The following is a 27,167-nucleotide window of genomic DNA, read 5'->3' as shown; positions in this document are numbered from 1 at the left end:
TATCGTATAATCCACTTATTACTAAATTATAAAACCGTGTTCTGACTAATTATAGCTTTGGCATTTTTTATGATAAATATAGAGAGACGCCGGTAATTATGGTATTACTGATTCAAAAGAAGCCTTTAATGGTTTTACTTCTGAAATGGTGTTTGCAAGTTATTTGTTAGTGTAAATTGTACAAGTTAGATTTATATTAAAGGTAGCTATTTTATTAACACAAACATGGATACGGTGGTATAATATGTAATTATGTTCAAAAATTAGCTTCACTATCTACAGGAATGCTTCTAGAAGAAGATATTCCTTATTTTATTAAGAAATTTTAAGCGCACTATCTTATGTAAAATATGGTTAATCGGGAAATAAATAAGATATTTACTCAGAAATGTTTCGATGCCAATTGGCTCTCGTGTTTATAAGTAACAAGAGATGAAATAGTACCGTTTTAGAACTAAGTACTATAAGTTAGAAAACGTTTAACATTTTCCCCACATCATATTATTAGAGTACTGAGATATACACTCCGAAGCATAGGCTTCATATGTTAATGTGACCATTGAAAATACTTATAACCGGCAAGAACTCCCGTTCCATTTGCGATAGCTCTAAGTAAGCCTCCGCATCTTTGCATACATTTGCATGGCATACATAAGCGCGGACTACATTTGATGCGCTTTTTAAGTAGCTCGGTGGGAGATATTGTATTGTTTCTTTACAATGCTGATATTTTCAAAAGGGTTTAGGCGGATTGTAATCAATAGGTACCAGTGCGAAAGGTTAAATTTTATGGAAGAGATCCTATACAACATATAGGTTATGCATAAATGTGGTATGCAAATCGTTCTAATGATAATAAAACTCTACATACATTCTATATAAAGGGAAGCCGGTAGGAATCGGGCTATATGGACCCTTCACCACAAATATTCGAGATAGTTAGAATATGACAAAGTCTATACTTGCTTAACATACGGGAGAAGGCTCCTAATATTATCTTCGATTAGACAACAGGACAATCCGGATTACACAATCGGAGGTAGTGATGGAACGTAATAGAAGTGGTGTTGATAACTCTCATTCGTACGTTTTAAAGCCATGACATTCTTCTAAGCATACGGCCTTATGCATTCGTTCCATACATTTACGAATAATTATTTTAGGTAACGATTATAGTTATTTTTTGAATTTAAACTGCCAAAATGTTCCTCATTACATCGTCTATTTAATAGTGTTGATTGCAACTTAATATAATGTGTACATTAAGAGGAAATACACAGCATCAAAATTTTTAGTAACACTTTTATTATGAAATTAATCAAACAACATCTGCATTATAAAAACAACATCCTAAGTAAAGACAAGTAATATGTTTAAATGTCTATAAGATGTATCTATTATAAATTGCGGATAAAAAAATTAACATGTAGACTTTACAGCTTCTAAAAGTTCAGTTGGCGAGCAGTTTAACACTTACGGCAAAATTAAAGCATACAGTGCCTTTTAAGCTTCTGTCTTTAAAGTAGCATTCGGTTTCGGTTCCGCCTCTCACTAAAGCGGGAATTGTTAATACCAAACTTTAGGGGTGTTTGGTAATACTTTAAAAAGTACAATTTGGCAGAGATCCAAAAATGTTGAGAGCCGCTGGCCCAGTGTCCGAAACAGATGACGTTCGATGAAAAATACGATGGATTTGAAATATTTTATTGTTATTCAAAACAAGTTATTTGATGGATTAGAAAAGTTCAGGGTTATCACGCGTAGGTTCTGTAGACCTCAAGGCTATATCAGTCTCAATTTTATTTAATAGGTTTTAATGACGCGACGAGCTTGCCGTTCACCTAATGGTAACTGATATGACCGCCCATAAACGGTAGAAATACCACCCAACAACTTGAATTATAAAGTATTGTTGGTATTCTACTGCGCTCGCTATCCTGAGACATGAGATGTTAAGTCTTATTATGTCTATTAGTTACACTGGCTACAATGTCCTTTAAACCGGAATACAACAGTGACTTCACACTGCTGCTTGGCGGCAGAAATATACATTGCGATGGTATCTATCCAGGCGGACTCTCACATATGAGAGACCACTGCAACTCCTGTTAGCTATGAGGATCGACAGGTCTATTATAACATCAAGCCCTGGTGATATTAGGTTCACTTATCATGAAGAGCAAAGGAGGCACTTTGGCGCGTCCGTATAAGAAAAAAAAACATAATGTGGCTGAACAATTCTCAGGAAATAAATTAGAAACTGCCTTCTAAACAGACGGAGATTTGTATAAAGATATGTATCCGAAATGTTATTAAAACTAATTATGTGTTCAATGTTTATGGATTCAAAATTTCATTGGCGTTAAAGAAGATTTAGCTTCCTCGTTGACCTTATGCGATTAAATTCACGGATTAGAAATGATATGTGCGGATTATAATTCTCGACTTTAAAATGCAGTGAATGTCGATTTCTGGTAAAATATTGGTGTACTTAATATTGCCTATTAATACTTCCTTTTGTTTCTATAAATAATATAATATATTTTTTTGTTTTTTTTTGAGTTTATTACTTTCAGATGCGGTTGGAGAGTGGGAGTTCTATAACATATTTTTTAGAACTATTTCAGAGAAACAATTCCGTCATACATATTTGTTTCATAACTTTAAACATTTACGTTGCGCACGCAATCAAAGCATTAAAAAGGAATATTTTTTACTTGTTTATGCAACATTTTTCATTGATGCTCCACTCCTATTAGTCACAATATGATGTTATATAGCAGGGGTGGCCAACTTGGTAAGACCCAAGATCTACTTTTCACTGATGATACTCTGTGCGATCTACCAAGCTACATACATCTTGGAATCTTAAATGAAACAACATAGTTCAGTACACAATTTATTATTATTTTGATTAAAAAATGATACATGACGATGCTTGCAGCAGTTAGTGATTAGGTATGTTGCGCGGTCTGTTCTACATATTTATATTTTTGCCTTGCTACGATCGACTGGAGTTGTTATCGCGATCGACCGGTTGGCCACCCCTGTTATATAGTCTTTCTCGATAATTAATTTCCTTTCAATTCGAACCAGTACTTCCTGAGATAAGTGCGATCAAACAAACTCATCACCTGTATATATTAATACAGATTAATAAAATAAATAATAAAAAACCTTAACGCAACGTTAAAATGCTCATCACACAGTAATCCATTACCAACCCATGTCACAAAGGTAATACGATTTAGAATTAACTTTTGACACAATGACGGTTGAACGTTCCAAAATCACGTTTCCAACTTGATGAATTTCCGACACGGGCTGGAACTAAGCCCTAACCCTCCCGTGCATGTGTCAGCCATTTCCAACGAGTCACTGCGGGTTACTGGAATGCTGTAATGGAATTTCGGACGTTTTTAATTTGGACTTTTGTGATGTGAACTTGATTGATACCGACACGGAATTGTAATGAACCATTGTTCTTTTTTGTTTTATGTATGTTTGTAGTGTTTCGTGATGTATATTTTGTACTAACTTGGAAATTATTAACTATTCCTATTAATTTTTATGATACTTATTACGTTTGGTGCATTTTTTTGTATTGCTTTGAATGACAAGACTTACCGTTCGCCTGACGGTAAACGATGCGACCGCCCATAAAGAGTAGAAACACCATCTAACACCTTGAATAACAAAGTACTGTTTGCTATTCCACTGCGCTAGTTGTCGTCGTTCGCTGCGTTACGTTTTATTATGTCCAATAGTTACACTGGCTACAATGTCCTACAAATATACATTTCTCAATGACTTGGCGTTTATTCCGTGATACCTATAACAAAGTCCTCAAACAAGGGTTAAAAAAAAATTAAAAAAATTGTTACTGGCAGACGGTTCAATATAATGTAAAGAATGTTTTTCATCCAAACGACACCAGCGGAAGGTTAAAATGTATGTGGATTTATGTACTAACTATTTTCGCATATAAACTCGGGATTGAAACTTAAACCAATATTTGCATCGAAAGCTGACGAGAGAGAGACAAACATTTGCTTTTTTAGATTCGTCCGAGCGTGAATTTAGTTTTTTTTTTAATTGAATTTATAAATATTGCTTTGGATATCTTTTTAATTCGTGCACGGCAAAGAGACTCCACTGGACCAGATGGTAAGAGTAGTGGGGTCCAATAAAATGTCGACTAATGAGACTTGATTGTCCCTCGACAGACGACATAATTATGCCGGCCTGTTGGAACTGATCATACATAGGATGATTCCGGAACAGGACACACTTACGTGGGCCACTATGGCGGGTTTTAATGCCTTGTGCATGGTAGTCGCTATCTGGGCGGATATAGAATATATCCTACCACTATGAAACAATATTTGGAATGCCAAATAAAATTTCAAATATGTTTTAGGTATATCATTATTATAATTAAGGACGTAGCTCAGTTATAAATAATTTAGCTACGTCCAGTGAAACCACCTTATATTGTGATACCGTTCAATATTAGAGAAACCGTGGGCGCACTCCTGAATTAATATAGCTTTCAAAAATATATAATGTTGTTTTAACAATTGTAACAAACGCATTTTTATTAACATATTGTCAGTCTTTTTTGAAACACACTCCGTCACAAACCTACTTCCAAATAAATCTAATTTAGACACATGTCTCTATCCAACCTACTATATCTACATATGAATATTTGATTATGTTTTTTATTTGGTTCCGTCTGCCTTTTACTTGGTCAGACTGAGCTCAACCTTTAGCCATATATATGTTGTATGTGAATCTATATATTTGAGACAAAATGTGCTGTATTCGTAATATTGCTACTCATAAGTTTCTGATGGAATGGATATGGTTGCCAATTTTTTTTATACTTTAATAAGTGTTTCTCTCCGCTCTGTCCGTGTTCAGTCACTGAGCAATTACTGGTATGTTCTACATGTTATCCAAATCTTGATTGATCTTTGTTCCAATTATCACGTAAATCTTTACTCAATCCAATCCACTACTTTCTATACTTTTAATTATTCAAACTTTTTTACAAACTTTTGTATTTATGATATGAGTAGACTTTAGACTTTCCGCTCCATCCGATCAATGTTTTCCTATGCTTTCTAACTTACGTATTTATTCAATGTATTAACATAACAGGGAATTAAAGAATTATTAACTATCTATGCAAACGTAATAAAAAATTCTAAACAATCAATGGTTTAACTTCCACAGATGGAACACTTTGTACAAGGTAGAAAAATTTAATATAATTTTAGACTTATATCTGTTAGACAATTTTATTTTACTTTGGATTTGATGCAAACACGGCTGCCGATGTTTTTGAACGTTGTGCTAATGAATTTACGACTTTGTTTACAATTTATGTTCTAATGAATGGTATTAACAAATACTGTATCATTTATCTATACTTATAATAAATCTGTAGAGAGGTCAATTCTGTACATGAAATATATTACAAAAATAACTATCAGGGGGTGATTAGGGATCGATACTGATGCCAAAAATGCAATTAGTAAAATTTTTGTCTGTCTGTCTGTCTGTCTGTCTGTCTGTATAACCGTTATAGAAACAAAAACTACTCGACGGATTTTAACGAAACTTGGTACTTTTTTAAGCTTCCGTCGCGTGTGCAACCTTAATGGTTAAAGCTACATAGAAATCATGTATGACGGAAATGTTCTCCTTAAAATTATGTAAAAAATATCCCACGACAGCATATGTTTATCTTTTATGGTTGACTCACAATGACACGTGTAACTCCCGATAGCTTAGCAGTTCGAAGCTTTCTCATTATATTTGTTTACTAATCTTAGGAACTATCGGTCCAAACTGAAAAATTCTTTTTGCGTTGGATAGCCCTTTGTTCGTGGAGTGCTCTAAGTTATATATCATCACGCTATGACCAATAGGAGCGGAGCAGTAATGGCTAATCTTAGGAACTACCAGTTTGAACTGAAAAATTCGTTTTGTGTTGGATAGCCCTTTATTTGTGGGGTGCTATAGGCTGTATATCATCACGCTATGACCAATAGGAGCGGAGTAGTAATGAAACATGTTACAAATACGGGGACAATTTATTCGTTTTGAGAGCTTCCGTTGCGTGCGCTGCGTAAACGGTTAAAGTTATGCAACAATGATGTATGTCGGGATTATTCCTCTTAAAAAGTTCTAAAAAAATATATTATAAAACAAAGTCCCCCGCTGCATCCGTTTGCCTGAACGTCTTAAACTCAAAAACTACCCAACGTATTAAGATAAAATTTGGTATGGAGACAGTTTGAAACCCTGGGAAGAACATAGGCTCCCGGGAAACTACTACTTTTATAATGGAAAACTTTAGCCTGAAAAACTTTATAACGCGGGCGGAGCCGCGAGCAAAAGCTAGTGTGTAATAATTTTATAAGAAAACATTAGACAAATGGTCATTCATGTAAGAAATAAAAAATATCGAACAGTTTGAATGACATCGAGATTTAAATTAATAACCTTTGAATTCCCGTATATTGAATTTCGAAAGAAAATACACTTATTTATATAAACATGCTGATTGAAATGCTTCTGATTGTTTGTTACGGGTCGATTTGGTCAGTTACTGCAGTGCAGCTGTCCGCAATATATTTCGACCGCATACAAGTTGCTGTCATTTATTAGTTGGTCAGTAGCTTTATCTGTATACAGCTCGCATTCAGCTTGTGACAGCTACAGATTTTCAATACATTTTTCTTGTCAGTCGTCATTCGCATTCCCCCGCATATGTACAATGCATTTGTTATCTGACAGCCAATATCTATTTTCGGAGCTACGACTTACTATTAGTACGTAAGAGGATGAGTTGCCATGCGAGTTCAAAACTATGGTAGATATTTATAATCTATCGCTACAACTTTTTAATCAACTCGTAATATTATAACGTAGTACAGTCAACAAAAGCAGTTGAAAAAAATAAATTTCAACACGCTCCAATACATTAACTACAATCGAAATATATTTTTTAATTAATCGTATAATAAAATGAACCCTGTGGTTTATTTTAGAAGAAAAAACTATTGTTGATACGGACATAAAAGTTTAAAAGGGATTTGAAATTCTAAATTTGTTTAGCTGCTTTTTGTTGACTGTACGTAGGCACAGTCTGGCTGTAGAGCCAGGAAATAAATATCTGCTCTGTAGCCCCTACATTTTCATTTTGAAGTTATATTGTCTGTACAAGAATTAAGAAATTAGTGCAATATTTTATCGCAACATAATAATAGTGAGGTTTTTTTTTGGTCGGGTTATAAACACACAAACACACACCCGTGTATGGTAAAGTACCAACTTTTAAACTAAAGAATTTATATGAAGATGAAATCTAAATAATTAGAATACCGCATACTGAAATCCCTGTTCAGTTAGTATTTCTAAATAGAGAAACTTTTAATTAAAACACCAAATAAACGCCGAGCGAGGTATTTACGGTATGTGGCCAGTAATGAGGGAATCTGAAGTGTGGGGACGTTTGAGGTGTTGACACGCGCTCAAAGTTTGTGGATCTTCAGTTCAACATGAATTTTAATGAATAATTGAGGTGAAATTTTGATATTTGGTTTCGTTTATAGTACGCGTTTTTGTAATTTTTTTTGCTAATATTTTGGATGTTGGATTGTTATTATTTTTTATCGTCATGAAAGATTTTTTTAAGTTAATTTGATTACTAAAAACATGTATTTTTCTTTTTATTTAATTTTTTTTTCACAAGGAAGGGTATCGTTTCCCTGGGAAATATTTTAATGAACCTAGACTCACAACTAAATGCCTGGACTTTCCCATATAAATATCTTAATGAAATCTTCGGTTAACAATAACACTGATCGAAGAACAAAGTGGAAATTTATGTCGCAATGTATAGCACATATACGTGGAAAATATTATTTCGGCACGTATGAATAGAATAATTTAAACAAATATAAGACTGCTTACGGGTTACATATGTATTGGAAATATGCCCTAATGATAGGCCTATGCATAAAAATTTATAATAAGTTTGTAATAGTAAATTTGATTTTCTTTTTACTATTCGTATACATTTTACGATTTTCAAACTTTTTTTTAATACGTTCTGTAAGACTGCTTCTTGCCAATTCATGATTCTAGGTCCACTGGAAGTATCACATAGGTTTTTATGCCCTAACTTTGCTTCTTGCCACAATTCATGACTCTAGGTCCACTGGAAGTATCCCATAAGTTTTTATGCCCTAACTTTGCTTCTTGCCACAATTCATGATTTTTGGTCTGGAAGTACACCATAGGTTTTGATGCTCTAGTGAAAAACGTAAAATATGTATTATAAAAGATCATATATTTTGATCCCATTACTTACAAGTTTTATTTTACACAGCTTGAAGGGACGGTAGATCTGAGTATTTAATATTAATTTTGATTTGATATCTTTACGCGTTCTTGAGAAAAAGGGTCTTGAAATACAAACGGACAAGAGAGTGATCTTAAAAAAATCTCCTTTTCGATGTACGGAACCTCAAAAATAATAATAAGCGTAAAAAACTTAACAAATCGTGTAAATTTTAATGTGATTATTAAAATTTTATTTATCGAATAAAATAAAAAAGAAATTTTATACCAATGCAAGTCAAGTTTAGATTGATGAACTTATGTTTATTAATCGTAATTTTAATTTTGATGTTAAAATGTTTGTTAAAAAGTAAACGAAATTTGTCACATGAATAGATTCTTGTATAAATATTTAGACTCTTTCCTTCTTTATGAGACTTATTTCGGCAAGTCTCACCCGGGCGGAGTCGCGAGCAAACCCTAGTTAATGATAAATTGCTTTAATATAACCATACTATAATATTATTTATCGTAAAATATTGCCTGCCATTATAATAATCCCATTGCATCAAGGTACAAACTGAGCCTAAAGCGAAACCGAGTTTCCACAATGCATTAAAATTTTCACTCAATACCCATTTTCATTATTCGGTGTTGGAAGCCAGCCAAGTGGATTAGCATACCAAATTGTGCCTCAACACGTTCGTATACGGTCCAATATTGTTTGGGGTGAAAGTTTTCGGCGTTTCAAAGCGTCGAGATGGTGGAAAGTGATTGCTCCGCTCCGTTATTAAGCATCTGGCTGCTGCTTTTGTCGCAGTTTGTCAATACACATTATTTATATGAAAATGAACTTGTTGAGGACCTATCGGCTATGATAGGATGTGTGCGTTGTAATTTAAGGGCTATTTCTGCTTCAGAAACGCTGTTGTGATGTCAAACGAAAATTATCCGCTACAACTCGCTTTGTGATGATACATAGGGACATAAACGAATATTCGCGTGACGATAGAAATGCGTGCAAGTATACACATCTACCACTACCACACGACGTCAGGGACCCGATTTGGCATATCGTTGCACTTTGTAACATTTATCAGGATTTCACACAAAGTTAGTACACATAATATAAGGATTTTGGGTCTTGGGTCATTTAAACTTTCAGTTATTGCATTAATTATTAAGCGCGCCGGGGAACGTGCCGCCATGGATGTACCAAACTTTTATTACTGCACCATCAGCTGGATAGTGCGGGCACGCGGCCTTCCATTGGCCAGTAGTATTGTTAATATTTTTCGACACCTGAAAGATTATATTAAAATATATGAGACTCAATAAAATCTATGCATGGCACACTAAAAAAAGTTAATACAGACTGAAAGATAAAATTTTAAAGTGTTTAAAAGTTTGTCTGCTGCGCTTTCAAGTATAAATAACTGACACGATTTTGATGAAGTTGTAACGGTAATTTTAGTCACAAAAAACGAGTAACAGGCTACTCTTTATGTCGGAAAAGTATACAGTAGGATTTTATAGTATAGTATTAGTATAAGAGTAATATTAATTCTTCATAATCATTAAAATAACAAAATATCCATTTTTATTTTCATGACGCCACCTTACTGGTAATTATATCTACATTTAATGCGCGAGAGCAGATTTTTGATCGCAACACCTAGTATAATATATAGAGTAACATTAATTATTCATAATCATTAAAATAAAATATCCAATTTTTAATTTTCGTGACGCCACCTTACTGCAAATTATATTGCATACTCCAATGCGCGAGAGCAGATTTTTGATCGCAATAAAGCCGAAAAATACGCCCGACCTTGCATTGTTTACGTACAAAACGTTGTTAATAGCCATAGTCCGGCTATGATAATCGCAGATAGAGCCCTTAAGCCGTTGAGTGGCACTCATCTGACGTTCGAACCATTACCCGCACTAATCTCCGCATTAATCAACTACTGTTTGTTTTGTATTGAGTTACTTTGCTATTGTGCCGTTTATTTGTCACTTTTTTGGACTGCTTGGATATAAGTCGGGTCCTTTAGGTCCATTTTACGTCGTGAAAACTAATTTTCGTTGACGTTATAATCAAAAGTAAACTAAACGGCGTGCAGTATTTGACTTTTATTCGTGTAAGACCTGCGGACGCTTCGCAGTGGCCTTAGCAAAACGACGTGCTAACAGTGTTATTTAATCTTGTACGAACCTATCATTATATTTCTACAATATGTTATCTTTGTTTGGGTACTTTGGTTGTTAATTTGTTTATAATGTGGATGTTGTATCGTTAATTTCATAATGAAAATGCCACTAAAATTGTTAATTCCGTGCATTGTTAATTCCTAAAGTACACATCATACTATTTTCAACTAACACTATCAAATAGACAATAAGGAACATTATGATAATAAAAAAAATGAAAACGGATCTAAAATAGTTTTTTAAAGCAATTATTCAAAATCTTTCGATATTCCGTCCGTAATTGTACCCAATGTAGAAAAGGAATGTTCAAGGGCGTTTATTCAGGGGAGGGAAAGAAAATAAAGTAAATTTACGATTCGAAACAAACGCATCGCCTCGTATGGGTAGCGTCAAGGCATCCAAGAAGGTCGAATGCAGAATTTACAGTGCGGAGTACTCCAATTTTCCTTACGGTGATAATATTATCCATAAACAGCTTTTCCCTACAACTTCGAAAACAAGGCGGATGCTTATAGGTTGCTAAAGACCAAGATGTTTGTCGAAGAACGGCTGAAGAACGAAGAAAGGCTGTAAGAAACGAATTGAAATAAACATCTTTAATTTCATTGTTATTTCCATTGTCAAGCACATTATAGAGTCACTACAACAAAAATATTGAGATCGCGTTTACCAGCATCTTGTACATAAATTGAAGAAATAACATTTAAATTGTGTGAAGTTCTTGTATGTCATAAGTACAAATAAATTCTTTTGTGCGAAAACAAGTCAATAGTAATCATGAATAATTTATTACGTATTTTTACGTTTTTGTATGATAATCGACGCCTTGGGTGTTTTTGAGCAAATAAACGGGCCTGGTATAATTTTAATAACGTTATCTTGCGAAGTAATAAAATACGATATATTTGTTCATATATTATTGCTTTGAGAAAATTAACTTTTGTCACATATTTGAAACGCGGCAGTTGTAATCTAATTTTATTTGATATTGGAAAGTAAATATTTTATTACCATATTTCAATTTTGGTATATATAATATCTTGAGTGCTTCTATGGTCTGCAGAGCACGTTTCCATTTAAAATCTATCAATTCCAATAACTACTGGGCTGTGTAGTGTCAACATTGGAAACTACATGTGGAATTCAACGTTTAATGAATTGATAATTTCATCAACGGGATTGATTGGTATTTCTATATGTATGGAATAGACCAAAAATATATAGTCATACTTATAATCTTGTTTTAGCATTAAGAGGTGGTAAAGAATTGCTTAAATAGGTGTCAAAAACATCACGGGTTCCTTGTTTAAACATTATTAAGAGGCAAGATGACAATGGCTTTGACTTACAGCTGATCGAGTACCTAAATGTGTGTTTTAACTAAGCCTAGCTTCGCGAATTTTTTGTAAGACTGATAGTAAATAAAATTTATACATTGAATTCGTATTCAGGCTGACCAATAGTCTCATTTTGGCACCAAAGTAGTTATACTATACAAAACATTTCTAATGTTAAGTCTCACGTTCAGATATTATTTTTTTTTATATTTGCCTTTGTTATCCTCGGGGTACCTTGCGAACGGTACGCTGGCGACCCACGGCTATCCGGTCACGAGGCCCGGGAGGAAGAAAGGAGGGGATAGAGGGAAGGAAGAGAAGAGGAAGGAGAAGGAGTCCTTAGGATAGTCGGAAGGGAAAAGGAGGGGAAATGAACCCTTATAGGTCTCAATGTGTATTTAGCAAACATGAGGTATACACACTGAACTGTGTACCTATGGTCGCGACAAATGTGCCCCCATACACGGACGTACATTTGGTGGGGAGACCAAGTGCACAAGAATTGCCTCGGGGGGAATGTTTGGATATTAGCAAAGGCCGGCCATAGACAATACATAAAGGACGCGGCTTGTATTTAGTAGTTATATTGAAAATGTGTTTTTTTTTTGCAGCAATATATTGCGTAAAAACTTCCACATGCATTTAAACTAGCATCAATTTATCAAAACTGCTAAACAGACGCGACTCGCCGCAACTTCTGCAAACTTGATTTTTTTTAGGAATTAGTTGGCCGTGACTCTTTACACGGTAAAAATTCTTTGCGGAAGATAACTTCTGCACATTTTCTGGATCACTTAACACATCCAACTAACCATCTAATTTAGACAATCAACGATGGATCCGACTCATTCAAGACTACCATCTTGACTACCGTCTGACTGTAAGACCACCATGGTCTCATTAAAACCGTATAAAACCTGATAAAACCCCCGCTCTACGATCAAATTAATCACCTCTCGAAAACAGACTCTTAGCTCCAAAAATAAACCTCAATCCACAATATCACAAAACAGAAAACTTTGACGAGCCACGCGAATATTCCGAAGCGGTAAATATGCATTTTTGCGTTTTTTTTAATTATTACACCAGACCGACGGCAGGTAGCGCACGAGAGCCGTCAAGTGGCCGCTAACAATGCGAGCCGCAACCATCTCTACATAGAGAAACAAATGTCTACCGTATAATAGAGTTGGTAGAGATTCTTGTTTGCCAAAAGGTATGATTTATGTTTGTGCGTCATTTGAGGCTTATTTTTATATATTTGTGCGCTTACCCTTTTCTCGGTGAATTTATTTAATCTCTGTCTTGAGGTGACACGCTGAATTATGGAAATCACGCCAACTTTGTGGCAATTATTGTTACATTTACATGTGAATTGTGGTTCATAAGTTTTGGCGGTTAAAGGCTGAATTGAAAATACATTTTACGTTATTTTTTTTTAAGAAACATTATCATATTATCTTTTGGTAGGTTTTTGTCACTGTTCATTAATTACTATTGCTCATTTAATAGACTAGGTAGATTAAAACTGCTCTACGGTATACGTATAAAGATTAGAAGAAATATATTGAGCTAAAAATAACAGGCAAGTTGGTTATAGCATGCAAACTTTACAAGTGCTATAAAACCGGCCTATCCCGGCCATCCCGTAGGAGCTCATAAAACCAGCACTGTACCTGCCCGTAAAGTCGACTGTTGTTATTTACGCGTATTTTATAGAGCTTGTGGTAAATTTGTGATCATTGGAATATTTTTGTAAAGTCTAAATTTTGTAGGCGTTTTAGTTTTTTTTGTTGTTGAATATTTTAACGGTTATAGGGACTAAAGTTATAAAGCAATGTAAAGGCTGGCAACGTTAATTTTCTAGTATGTTGGATGCTTATGAGCGGCGATCATAACTTACCATCAGGCGAGCCGGTTGCTCGTATTAAACAGAATGGAGCATGTCTGTACTGATTTAACCATTTTAATTAAGTGAAAGATGAAAAGAGACCTTACGTCGTTTTAATTAGTCATCAAGTCGCGTCGAACTCGTAACCATGTAGAAATATGAGTGAATAGATGTGGCTACCAAACAAAATCGTTTTACTTTATATGCGACAATCAGTTGAAATTTCATCAAGCTAATCCAAAACCAGACTTATTCATATCTAGACAGTAATTTTTTCTAGAACGAATATCAGTGACATAATGCTTTAATAAATCAATGTCCACGATAAGCTCGTAATCCCTTAGGCCAGACTGTCCACTCTGATTTATGTCATCTACGTGTTACAACGCGTGCATTACTTGATTAGTTCGGGAGAGAAAATAAGAGGGCTGGTGGAGCCAGCTATGGATGGTAAATTGAATTTACGCGTTGTTTTCACAGCAATGACTGGATATCTTAGTTGTTCATGTAATAATGAACAGTACTGGGCCCTTATTCTGTATGACAGTGTAAACGCGTAACGCGGCCGTGTCATGTTATCTTCGAGAAATGTGCGTGGAATGGTATTCTGTAAGCCAAATTTTTATAGTCCTAAACATGATGCGTTGTGTTGCGTGCTTGTTACGCACTGTTAAAATAACGTGCGGGATAGAGAATAAGGCCCCTGCTGAAGCATACATTGTTAAGGATAAATACATTGCGATGCATTGACCTCGAGGCTTTAAGACATCAAATATTAGTGTCATGAATACAAATTATATATTTATTCTTTACTCGGACACGGGAAATTGATCCTATTACACTTGATCGAGTGGCGTCCAATAGAATCTCAAGTCACGAGAAAATGATTACCTCTAGACAGTGGACATAATTTATGCCGGCCTGCTGGAACAGGATACACACAGGCTGATCTTGGAACGCGACACACTTTCGGGCCACTATGGCGTGTTTAAAATCTTGTTTACGGTGGTCGCTATCCGGGCAAATATAAAATATATCCTACCACCAGCGAAATTTCTTTAAAATATTGTAGTGGATGGTCACATTCTTGGAATTTGAACAGTAAATGATTTTAAATTATCTGGCAGTGGAAATAGGTAGTAATTTAAATACATAAACTCACAGAAACGAGAAAGGTAGGCATCTTGAGTGGCACCTAGTGAGAATAGAGGGTCGAAAGTTAATTAGATGTTTCTTCCGAAGAAGCACGTAGTATTTACTTAGCTAAATAAAAAAAAAATCTAATTTGAAATCTAGAATTTTTTGTGCACAAATAATAAATCTAATCAATAATATAAATGGTCTGACCGAGTAGAAAAGCATTCGTTTCCAGCCTTTATCTATTTTAGATCAAGAGTGAGAGAGCGTTCCGACTCTCATGCATTTTTAACGTTAGTTACAAATAGCATTTTATGTGGCACATTTCTTTATATTTTATTTGAAAGGTTGGATAAAATTGCGGTGAAGTATAAGTTGTTTTCGTTTGGGTTATCAATGTGAAAAGAATTGCCGGCAAAAGCTAGTAGAATTCATATTATACTGGCTTTTGTTGTGGCTCCGTCTGCTTGAAATTGTTTTTCCGGGATCAATATTTTCTCAGGTTAAAAAGTAGCTTATCAAAGTAATATAGCTTCCTATCAGTGTAATATTTTTAAATTCGGTGCTATAGTAGTTCTTGAGCTTCGCGCATTCAAACAAACTCTTCAGCTTTATATATTAGTATAGATTATATGAAAAATTATAGTTGTATAGTTTTTAATTCAGTGGTTGTTTTCTATATACTTTTGTATGTCAGTTGTGTCTGTGACAAATATAATATTTTTTCTTACTAACTTTCAAATCCAATAAAAATAAAACTTGTGTGTTTTATTTATTATAGCATTTCGACTGTCTGTATCTAGGCGATAGTCCGTTTAGGTATCTATCGTGGTGTTATATTCTCTTTGTTGAGGCTTAGCACGCCTGTCAGTGTGTATCCTTACATATCACAGTCCTTCCCCAGATTACGGTACACTTAACGGTCCCACGCGTTCCTTATCCGACCGTTTTCCGAAATTGGCATGGTACATACATATTATATTTTATCTATGCGCCATGGAATTTTGGATTATATACTGAATTAGTTAAGGACGTTTCGATTTATCAACCGAATAAATAATAGCTTGAAGATGAAGTTAATTGTCCATTTAACCGTCCTAAAAGAGTTTTAATTACAGTATTAACTGAAAATAACATGTGTCCACAACTGCACTAAAATAGTTTTCATTATGATATTACCTTTACCCTTTACAACTTACGACTTAAACTTCCTCACACCCATTACTGACACCTTTAAGCCAAAGGTCGGCAGTGGCACGCATTTTATGACACCGAGCGGTGACGCGAGGCGAAAGCGGGAAAACTAATCTGCCTTAATATAAAAAAAATAAGGAGTCGAAAATATTAACTATTCATTTTCTTTTACCACTTGTACAGTTAGCCACAAAAGTAGCTGAACACATTAAAAACTACAAAACGCTTCTATACATTAACTTTAATTAAAATATTATTTTTATCTAAAGGCGGGTTCACTAACCTGCCTTAAATTTGAATAAAAGGGAGTTGAAAATATTATTAACTGTCCATTTTCTTTTACCACTTGTACTGTTAGCCACAAAAGTAGCTGAAACCAAAAACTTCAAAACGCTCCTACACATTAACTATAATTAAAATATTATTTTTATCTAAAAAGTAAACTCTATGAAGTTTACTTTAGTGAACAAAAAAATTGTTATACAGACACGAAAGTTTAAAGTCAATTTACAATCTTGCATTTGTTCAGCTTTTGTTGCTGACTGTAATATCAATTTCTTTCTTTCCAGATGTTGAGCTCAAGCAGGTTAGCGACGGCGGTGCTGCTGATGTCGCTCGCGGTGGCTGCCAGCGCCATCAAATGCTGGAAATGCGGCCAGTACAGCGATGGGGTCGGCTCCATCACACCCTGTAACAACCACAGCGCCGCACGACTCGAGGACTGCCCGCATGACTCCAAGTTTTGTATTGTGAGTATGACAGTATACACATATAATTAGCCAGGTAGGAGAAGACTTGCATAAGTAGACTTCCGTAAGCTATTTTTACCGAGTGAACAGTCACGGCAAGCTGTTTGTAAATTTTTAAACTTGCTGGACTTGCGGCAAGTCGATTGTGTATAAAACTATTTTAATATTGTCATTAGTGTAATGTATATGGTAGTTCTTGCTGCAAGAAGTGCAATGAGCGGTTATTTTTGGGCTGCGTGCATAGGTGGCAGGGAGCTCCGAATTCGATTCCGAAGTTGCGCGCGCAGGACTGTGTAGGTTATTTTAAACAATTTGCCTGGAATTGACTGCCTCGGTGGCGTAGTTGTATTGCATGTCCGGTACAATAGCGCTCTGAGGTCCTGGGTTCGAATCCCGGGTCGGGCAAAGTGATATTTGGGTTTTTCTACTCAGTATCAGCCCGAGTCTGGAATTTGTGCCCGATATGGCGATAGGCTCGCCCCCTATCACATCATGGGACGGAACATACTTGGCGAAAAGTGGGTGCCCTAGTTGCGCCTCTGCATACCCCTTCGGGGATAAATGCGTGATGTTATGTATGTATGTATGTATGCCTGGAATTGATTCCTAAAAAAAGGATTTGCATCAGGCTATCTTATTCTTAAAATAAAACAAGTCCTTTCTAATATATACGTAAAAATCGTTGCCCCGATCCCAAATCGATGTTATGTTTATAAACTTAAAATAAATTAAATACATAGAAAAATTTAAGATAAGTAAAAAAGATTAATCGCAGTCAATCTCCTAACGAGCCTCGCTAAGCCTCGAGTAGCAACTGGGAATTCTAAAGTTGAATTTGTGACGTAATTACAGCAAAATTAAACCATATTTCATTGCTGATATAAGGTTAGTACTAGCACTAGCTTACAGTCGTTTAGACATACTCCTTCTGGAAATAGGTTAAACAAAGGATTCTTTGTGGGCAGTTCATTCTATTTAACCCTTTATTTATTGCCTAATTTTTGTTGTAATGAAATATATTTGCTACCCTGTACTATAAAGAACCTAATCCGCCTAAACTTAAAGGTCTTTTGAGAATAATTTAATAAAGAGTAAGGTATAATTATTTTATTGTACGTCGAACGAAGGGAACTGCTTTTGTCATTGACAGATTGCTATTCGAAAATAGCTCAATAGTTCATCTTATTTTATTATGGCCATTATAAATAATGTATGTTAGGTTTTATAGAAAGATAAACTTTTTGTAGGTGGTAGGATTAAAAATTAAAAACAGGTGTTATATCAACATTGATAAGTTGAGTGATGTTGTTAACCTATGTCCTATGTAAGTATTTATTTATATGTAAGTGCATGTTTAAACTGATATGTACTTTAAATTGTAACTTTCTTTTTTATCGTTGCATTTCTATGATGAATCTAACTTTTTATTTTAATTTCATTTTCAAATATTGATTTCGAATTGTACATTTTCCTTTGTAGAGATGTAAACTTAAAATAACGAATCGATAACATTTTTAACGATTCCATTTTCAAACCGATATTATTTCGAATTATATTCCTCTTTTTTACCACACGTATCCTGACACGTTGCGATTTCGACACGCGAGGCTGATAGTTTATTGCTGTAATTTTACCGCGAATGCTGACAATACAACTGATAAATTGTTGTTGCATTGTGTGGGCGCCATTTGCCGCAGCTCATTACCGCCATAATTAAATTTAATGCTTAGCCTAATTGTTTAGTTGCGGGCTTTAAACGTTTTAGACAATTATCATCATACTATTCCGCAGTAAGATGCTGAAATAATTTCAATAGAATTGTTTCTTTGAATCATATGCTTCGTTATATACACTAATAATATTATTTGTACATACACAGTTAAAGATTTCATAGAAATTCCCGATAGCTCTTTATCTTTGTTTTGTGCAATCCCTCTGATTCATACACAGACAGACATTTATAGACAGTCTATAGTCTAATAAATGTAGGCACAGAAAGTCCTTATTGTAGTGTGTTATGAACTATTGAGCTGCTGCGGCTAGCCTCAACATTATAACCCTCTTAGAATGTATCAAAAACGGGACTCGTAAGTCGATGTCATTTAATTTTCGAACGAAAAACCAATGCGTTAGTCACGTGTTAGTCTCTCTATCAATCACAATAAAACGGCACGGAATCGTATCGCGTTTTTTGCCATATTCTAAGTACACTGGCGATTTTATTATGACTTGAAAGCTATTGAAAGTCTAAAAATTTTAAGAATCCTTGTGTCTGATGATAAACAACTCGGTAAATGTTGTTTATCATCAGACACAAGTAAAAATGAGAAGAACTAAGAAGTGGCTTAACAAGCACCAAATTACAGCATGGTTTTACTAAACAATATCACTACTATAATAAATATTACACCTAAAGACTATTAGGCCCTTGCCCAGAATAATCAGATTTATGTCGAAATTTTCATAATTTCAACATATTGGCAAAGCGGTGTTCAACCTAAACCCTTACTAATTACATTAAAACCTTCCCAACAAGGGCTCGTGTATGTATGGTTCACACGTGGTCTCGCTCCAATAGTTACTTTTAGAGCCACTCACGCTTTAATTGAAATTGAAACGACTGACAGAATAACGGGAAAAATGCATTACTTTTTTGTTTTTTTGTTAACTGTCTTTTATTGTGTACTAGTTTTGCGAGTTTGATCGGAAAATTTATTGTTTAGAGTTGAATTTTGAATTAGATAAAGTTATCCATAGAATAAATACTACAAAAGCAAATTATACTTAATTGTGTGGATAAAACAGGTTTATTATTTTGGCTTTATTCAGTCAGGTAATAATTTCATTTACCGATAAATTTTATCTGACGCGATGAGTGAAAAATTTGCCCTTAGATATCTAGATTAAAAACATTATACTTATATAGTTACCTACTCATATTCCAGTACAATAATATTGATACCATTCTCAGTTACACTTTAACTCTTCGAGCTTGAATTTTACTTACAAAAATGATATAAATATTCGCCCTATCAAACGCAGTACGAAGAAAATTATTTATGAAAGGAACAAAAGCGGCTTTGAAACTTCTTTGTTTGTTTATAAACTCTTTTAGCTTCAGTTTTTATTATCAGTTGATACTAGTGAAAAATTGTTCATGAAATAAAAATAATACATGTCTTAAAGCTGTTATCCACTCATTACATATTCATATGGTATATATAGGTACAACATAAACAAATAAAAAGTTGTATACTTAGAAAACGTATAAATATCATAATACGTGTCTTCACTTTTATATTATCCAGTTAAGTTACTGCCTTGGTGGCTTAGTTATATTACCGTAGGACCGTAGTGCTGAGGTCTCGGGTTCGATCTACAGGTCGGGAAAAGTCATATTGAATTTTTCTATTCATTATCAGCCCGGAGTCTAGAATTGGAGCACGATATGGGCAAGGCTCACCCCATCACATCATGGGACAGAATACATACGGCGGAAAGTGGGTGAATCAATAGCACAGCTGGCTTATCCCTTCGGGGATAAAAAATTAAAATGTGTGTGTAAGTTAAAATTTATTTGATCAATAACTTTTAGCTGGTTATAAAAATATCAAATATTTTTATAACCAGCTAAAAGAAAAAACCATTAAAAACCATTGCAACTATATAAAAAAAAAAAAAATCGACCTACCCTATCATAGAGTGAGAGTGCATTTTTCATAAGTGAGAATCGGTTATACCCCATACCTATTACCATTTATGTATAAAAAAATATCCGAACTAACCGTCACTACACAAAAGCCCATCCTGGTACATTGTACCTCAACTAACAGTATCAAAGGCCCGGATAACCTTATCTAAACAGGCGCTCTCAAAGCGGCTTGATAAGCCCGGGCGATGGCATGTCACATAGCAAATGATGGGGGCTTGGTGACGGAAATTGGCCCGGTAATGTCTTCTATCTGGTGTATGAGAGGGACTGATGCGTGTTGCGAACAGGGTGCGGTGTTCCATTGGATGAAATGGGGTATTTCATCATAGATGGGGCAAACTCCGAATAGTTTTTGTGGATATGAGAGAAATTGTGTAACTTTGGGGTACCATCATTGGGGTACTCGTTGAATTATGTGTTTATTAATATATTGTTCGGTTTGAAAATATTTTTATTATTTATTTTAATAATAGACGTATGAACATTAACTAACCGTTTATTTGCTGGCCGGTAGCGTAAAAAAGTAAAATTTATATTTATGTTGATTTGTATTAGAGCAGTATATTTTATACCTCAACATATTTATTACATACCCGAAACATCAAACCAATATCCATTTTCCCACATATATTTATAAAGAGTTATAAATACGTAATCTTCAATAACTTGCTGGAGTATTATTTTTTACCCTTTCATGTACAAGCAAGAAGCTCGCTTTGATGTTTTTCAAATAAAATATTCCCTACCTGTATATTAAACAGATTTTCTCATATCGAAAAAGTTTCTATTTTTCATACGAGATATTGTTTTCAATAAAACAGTACGAGTACACTACAATTGAGGGAATTGTAGCATACTCGTATATGAAATAAAGGTAGGAGTTAACGGGGCGTATAGTGGGGGTGAAATTTATGCAAACTACCCCTACATTGTAAGGGCTGATGGTACAACGAGGCTCGTTATTTTTTATGATTATATACAGCCGTAGTTCTAGCCTACTTAAAAAAATATTATATCATATAGATGGATAAGTGTGGCAGCTTTTCATATGATTATAGTGATGGGTGTGAAAGTTGGGTATATAATGCAAAGGTACGTTTTATTTGAATTAAAAATGATTGGGGACTAGCAATATTTCTGGTGATAGCGGAGAAGTCGTTCGATATATTTTTTACAAGAAGTTATCTTTAAATTGCTCTACTGAAAAAGATTTATATTATATTATATTATTTATTTATATTACCTACTAGCTTTTTCCCGCGGCTCCGCCCGCGTTATAAAGTTTTTCAGGCAAAAGTTTTCCGTTATAAAAGTAGTAGTTTCCCGGGAGCCTATGTTCTTCCCAGGGTCTCAAACTGTCTCCATACCAAATTTCATCTTAATGCGTTGGGTAGTTTTTGAGTTTAGGCAGACGGATGCAGCGGGGGACTTTGTTTTATAATATATTTTTTAGAACTTTTTAAGAGGAACAATCCCGTCATACATCATTGTTGCATAACTTTAACCGTTTACGCAGCGCACGCAACGGACGCTCTCAAAACTAATAAATTGTCCCCGTTTTTGCAACATGTTTCATTACTGCTCCGCTCCTATTGGTCATAGCGTGATGATATATAACTAAGAGCACTCCACATACAAAGGGCTATCCAACGCAAAAATATTTTTTCAATTTGGACCGGTAGTTCCTGAGATTAGCTTTTACTGCTCCGCTCTTATTGGGTATAGCGTGATGATATATAGCCTATAGCGTTCCACGAACAAAGGGCTATCTAACGCAAAAATATTTTTTCAATTTGGACCGGTAGTTCCTGAGATTAGCTTTTACTGCTCCGCTCCTATTGGGTATAGCGTGATGATATATAGCCCATAGTGCTCCACGAACAAAGGGCTATCCAACGCAAAAAGATTTTTTCAGTTTGGGCCGGTAGTTCCTGAGATTAGCCACTACTGCTCCGCTCCTATTCGGTATAGCGTGATGATATATAGCCTATAGCACTCCACGAACAAAGGGCTATCCATCGCAAAAAGAAGTTTTCACTTTGGACCGGTATTCCTGAGATTAGCCATTACTGCTCCGCTCCTATTCAGTATAGCGTGATGATATATAGCCTATAGCACTCCACGAACAAAGTTCTATCCAACGCAAAAAGAATTTTTCAGTTTGGACCGGTAGTTCCTGAGATTAGCGCGTTCAAACAAACAAACAAACAAACTCTTCAGGTTTATATAATAGTATAGATGAATTGTTGAGTGTAGTTAATACCACCGTAGTTCCAAATAAAAAAAAACTCATATAACCATAAGGCAATTACATAAAATTAATGTTTAGATAATTAAAAGTTATTTATAGAACTATGGACATTTCATGGATAATAGAGACTGATGAACTGTCACGCCTGTCACCCTTACTCAGATGTATCGTAGGCATATTTTAATTAAAATCAACATTATATTTAATATTTACAATTTAAAATTATATTTCTACCCCAATCGAGCACGAAATACTCTCCACCATTTATAATAGTTCTCTAATGTCTTACTTTAAATTAAATGCCAATTCCACACGCGGTAAAAGTTACTCAAAATTCAATTACACTTCGCAGTAGCGTACCACAGACCCTAGTACATAGAAAAGCACTATTTCCTAGCTGCAATTTTAGACCTATTTCTGAGCTTTACGCCCTGACCTACTTCGCTGTGACGCGATAGGGGGCAAATCTGTCGTTGTGTCACAACAAACAAACCGTACGGGCTGTTTTTCTTTCGTATTAGAGATTTTGACTGGAAAATCTTACATCACGGTGTTCAGTTCTACCTGTGTTTCGTTGTTGGAATTTTTTCGCAAAAAATTTGGATAAGCTGTTTTTAAATTGATGTTGAGTATGGATTATCTGACACAATTATTATAGTTGCAAATATTTTTTTTCATTGAGCTCTCCATTCGTGTAAATAACCGGAACAGGACGAAACAAAGAAGCAGAGTCACTTTCAAGCAACGTTAATCTACGATCAAATAAAGACGTTCCTTATTTACATTGTAATCCATAGATTTGGTCTTCACTTTGTAAACATTTGAAGCTGACTGTACAACAGAACCGTTGCACAAATTTAAGGTTACGTCAATACCAGCTTGATATTTCTCTCGCCTTATTAAATACTAAATTTTATATCCAATCCACATGTTTGTGTAACAGGGGAGGCATCCACGGTCGGAACATGGGAAAGCACTCGCTCGACTTATCGCGCTCACTGCCAGTAGAGCTCACTTCCGCTCTATATTAGTTTATTCTAGTTTCAATCTAGAATATAGTATGTGGAATAGGAAATTGTGCGGTTATTGATTGATGGTATTCGATAGCGCTAGCGATTTTCGTCTCTACAGCAATTGTATAGCCATTTATGTTTGCGAAAATAAATCATGGTTGCAAATTGATAAGTTTAGTTTTGGTGGCTTAAAATTGTGATAGCTCAATGAAATTGCATTTCCCTGAGATTTAATTAAAAAAATAATGCTTTCAAAAACAGAATAAATTATTAAATGTTATAAATAAAAGAGTAGTCTTACAGCATACTTTTTGAAAACAAAAAGAATGTAATATTCTAAATATTTTTTATACTTCGTGACTCATTAAGCCGGAAATTTTAAGCAGAAATCGGCCTTAAGCACTTACCAGAAACAGCGGAAAGAGTAAAAAATTAAAAAGGGCACATGACACATTTTATTTCAAAAAGAATTCACGGAAATCTTATTAAAATGACTCATCTTACGTTTTAAATATGCACAGGTCACGAAAGTCCATTAATTTAAAATAGTCTGAAAAATAAATAAACTGTTTAAAGAAGGTTCAAACGAGCTTTCCAGACAGATATCTTTTTAATTCTTTTGTCCCTGCTATAGCTTTGAATTCGGTAATGGATTTCCTTGTTAAAATATTTGTATGATTTTTCACGAGGACTATTTATTGTTTACGAAATATTTATGTTTATTTTTATTGTTATGTTATTAAACAATGGCCTCACACAACAATAACGTTCACTTATTAATGACTTCAAATATCGAAGTAGTTGCCTCTTAGATTTGAGATAAATTGCTTCTGAGTTTTATATTTCTGTGGAAGACATGTTTAAACGTATTTATGTTGTAATAACATGATTAGCCTTATCCTTAAATTAATATCAATAATAATTCTCGTCGAGAATAATATTTCATAGTAAACAAATAAAAGCGAACTAAAATTGTGACAGTTAAAAAGTTTTGTAGTTCGCAGAGTCTAGGGTTAAACTCAGTTTAATACATTTGTACCTCGGGAAACATTTACCCTGAATACTGAAGTAAACATACGTTCATACATTTTAATCTATATATATAAAAATCAATTGCTGTTCGTTAGTCTCGCTAAAACTCGAGAACGGCTGAACCGATTTAGCTAATTTTGGTTTTGAATTATTTGTGGAAGTCCAGGGATGGATTAAACGGTGACGAACATAAATAATAAATAACGGAAAATACTAAAAACGACAATATAAGTTTTCAATACAAAATGTTCCTACCTGTCAAACATTTCATGTCTTTTTCTCTTTTTAGAAATAAAGAACTGTAACATATATATAGATGTATTCAGAAATAAGTCTGTTTCATAGTTGTAATATGAGGTCCGATTTCTTTGGTTTATTTTGTTCAAATACAAAACATTTCAGAAATAAATAAAGTGTAAAAATGTCAGTGGGTTCTTAAAAATAGAAAATAAATAAATAAATTGCAAGACTATTATTAAAATCTATCATCAATTTGTCAGTGCGTGAGAACTTTATTTATTGTTATTGTCGCAAAATGCCACGGAGAAGATGACTTAGATCGTCGAAGTTAATCAAATGTGCGACAAGCTACCGCACGCGTAAACCGTACTCTCGACTAGCGAGAGACAGATAATGATAACATACGTATTGTATGGCAAAATTGTTTTTCACAATAAATAATAATAATAAATGTATGTAGGTGATACGAAGTTCACCGGGTCATCTAGTAATGAATAAGATTTACAAGCGGTTTAGTTTGTTTAGTTGCGTCACATTGTGTTTGAAACACGGGGCTTAAAGTATAAAGCATAAATAGCTATTTACTGCATTTTTTATTTTTATAATTGGATTCATTAATATTAAAAGAGAGTACAGTTGTTTGTGGCTCACGTACATTTATTATTAAAATTGTTTAAGATTGCTGCATTTTCAAAGTATAAAGAATAAATAGGTTTACGTACTTTTATGTAGCGATTCATAATATCATTAAATAATCTAAAAATATATATATAATTACTACTTTTCACGCCTATTTCATATAAAAATACTCGTAATATTACAGCAGTAATATAATGAGCATAATATCATATTATCGCAACCCAGACGTTCTAACAAATAGTCCAATTAGTCACAAAGCAAATCTTCGAACATTATTATATTTACGTTATATTTTGACAAAATAAAAGTTGGCGTAAAACGATATTAACAAAGTTATATTACATCTCTTAAAAATAAGGTTCTATTTATGCTATATTTTTGGATAACTATACAACATAAAAAAGAGCTTACGAGAACAAAATACTTTTTGCTGATTAAGCCGGAAAATATTAATTTTTGTTTTATGTACTAAATTAAAATTGTTCGTAACAGACGAGCGCTTCGGGGTAAATTATAGTTACATTAACTTGAAAGTAATTTTGGGGTAAAATGTGTAAAGGGGTAACATTTCCTTGGCTAAAGAGAAAATGTAGGGACCGTTGGCCGTTAAAAAAGTGGATTAGACAAGGGTGGTCTCTTAAAACAGTTTTTAACATTTAATTAAAATAAAGAAAACATTACTGGATATGGGGTAATTCATCATAAAGAATACATACGTATTATGTGTATTATTTGTACAAGGCTATAATAATTATGTTTTATTCTATAATTTTATGTTACACTATATCATATGTTAGTTTTTATTATCTTTCTAAGGGCCTATATAAAGGCGGTGTAAAAACGCGTTTGGAGAAAGATCTTAAGACATAAAAAAAAACTTTTTTACTCCTTAGGTATGTCGCTTACAGCAACGCAATCGCGAAGTAGCCGCGACATAGTCGTAATGCTATCACTTATAACCCACCTGCGCTCACATTTCTGTATCGTTAGAAACTATTGAGCTTCATTACACACATACGCGATGCAAACACACGACTGGTGTGACGTATCATCGATATAGGAATCAATGCAAACGCTACTGTTGCAAGTCTATGTGATACTTGTATCGTTAAAAGATTTTCTTAACGGTAGAAAATGTAATGAAGGTCGCCCAAAGTGACTTTTTATAACCACGCTGTCGCGCGTTTGTATCGTTTCGACGCGCGACTGACGTACGATAGTAATGATACAGAAACGCCTTTAGGAAACGCGTGACAGGATCCTTACAAAAAGCTGTACTGAGCGGCCTCCCTAAATTTCCCACTGTTAAGAAAATTCCCATCACGTCCAATGAGGATTACTAAAATCTTCCCTAATTCTCCCTTTAACTAGATAAAGCCCGTCTAACCGCAAATTAA

At 34.4% G+C, this 27,167-nt stretch overlaps 1 protein-coding gene across 1 annotated transcript in view; it reads left to right on the top strand.

Annotated features, from left to right (window-relative positions):
* Positions 1-27,167, top strand: part of LOC119189673 — a 91,362-nt gene that overhangs the window by 45,711 nt on the left and 18,484 nt on the right. Inside the window, exon 2 of the mRNA XM_037439987.1 lies at positions 16,704-16,883. Within this exon, the coding sequence (XP_037295884.1) occupies positions 16,704-16,883 (180 nt within the window). The remainder of the gene's footprint in view (positions 1-16,703; positions 16,884-27,167) is intronic.

The sequence above is a fragment of the Manduca sexta genome, chromosome 18 (assembly GCF_014839805.1).
Source record: "Manduca sexta isolate Smith_Timp_Sample1 chromosome 18, JHU_Msex_v1.0, whole genome shotgun sequence".
Lineage (NCBI taxonomy): Eukaryota > Metazoa > Arthropoda > Insecta > Lepidoptera > Sphingidae > Manduca > Manduca sexta.
The sequence above is the reverse complement of the archived record's forward strand: the minus strand, read 5'-3'. Positions and strand labels throughout refer to the sequence as shown.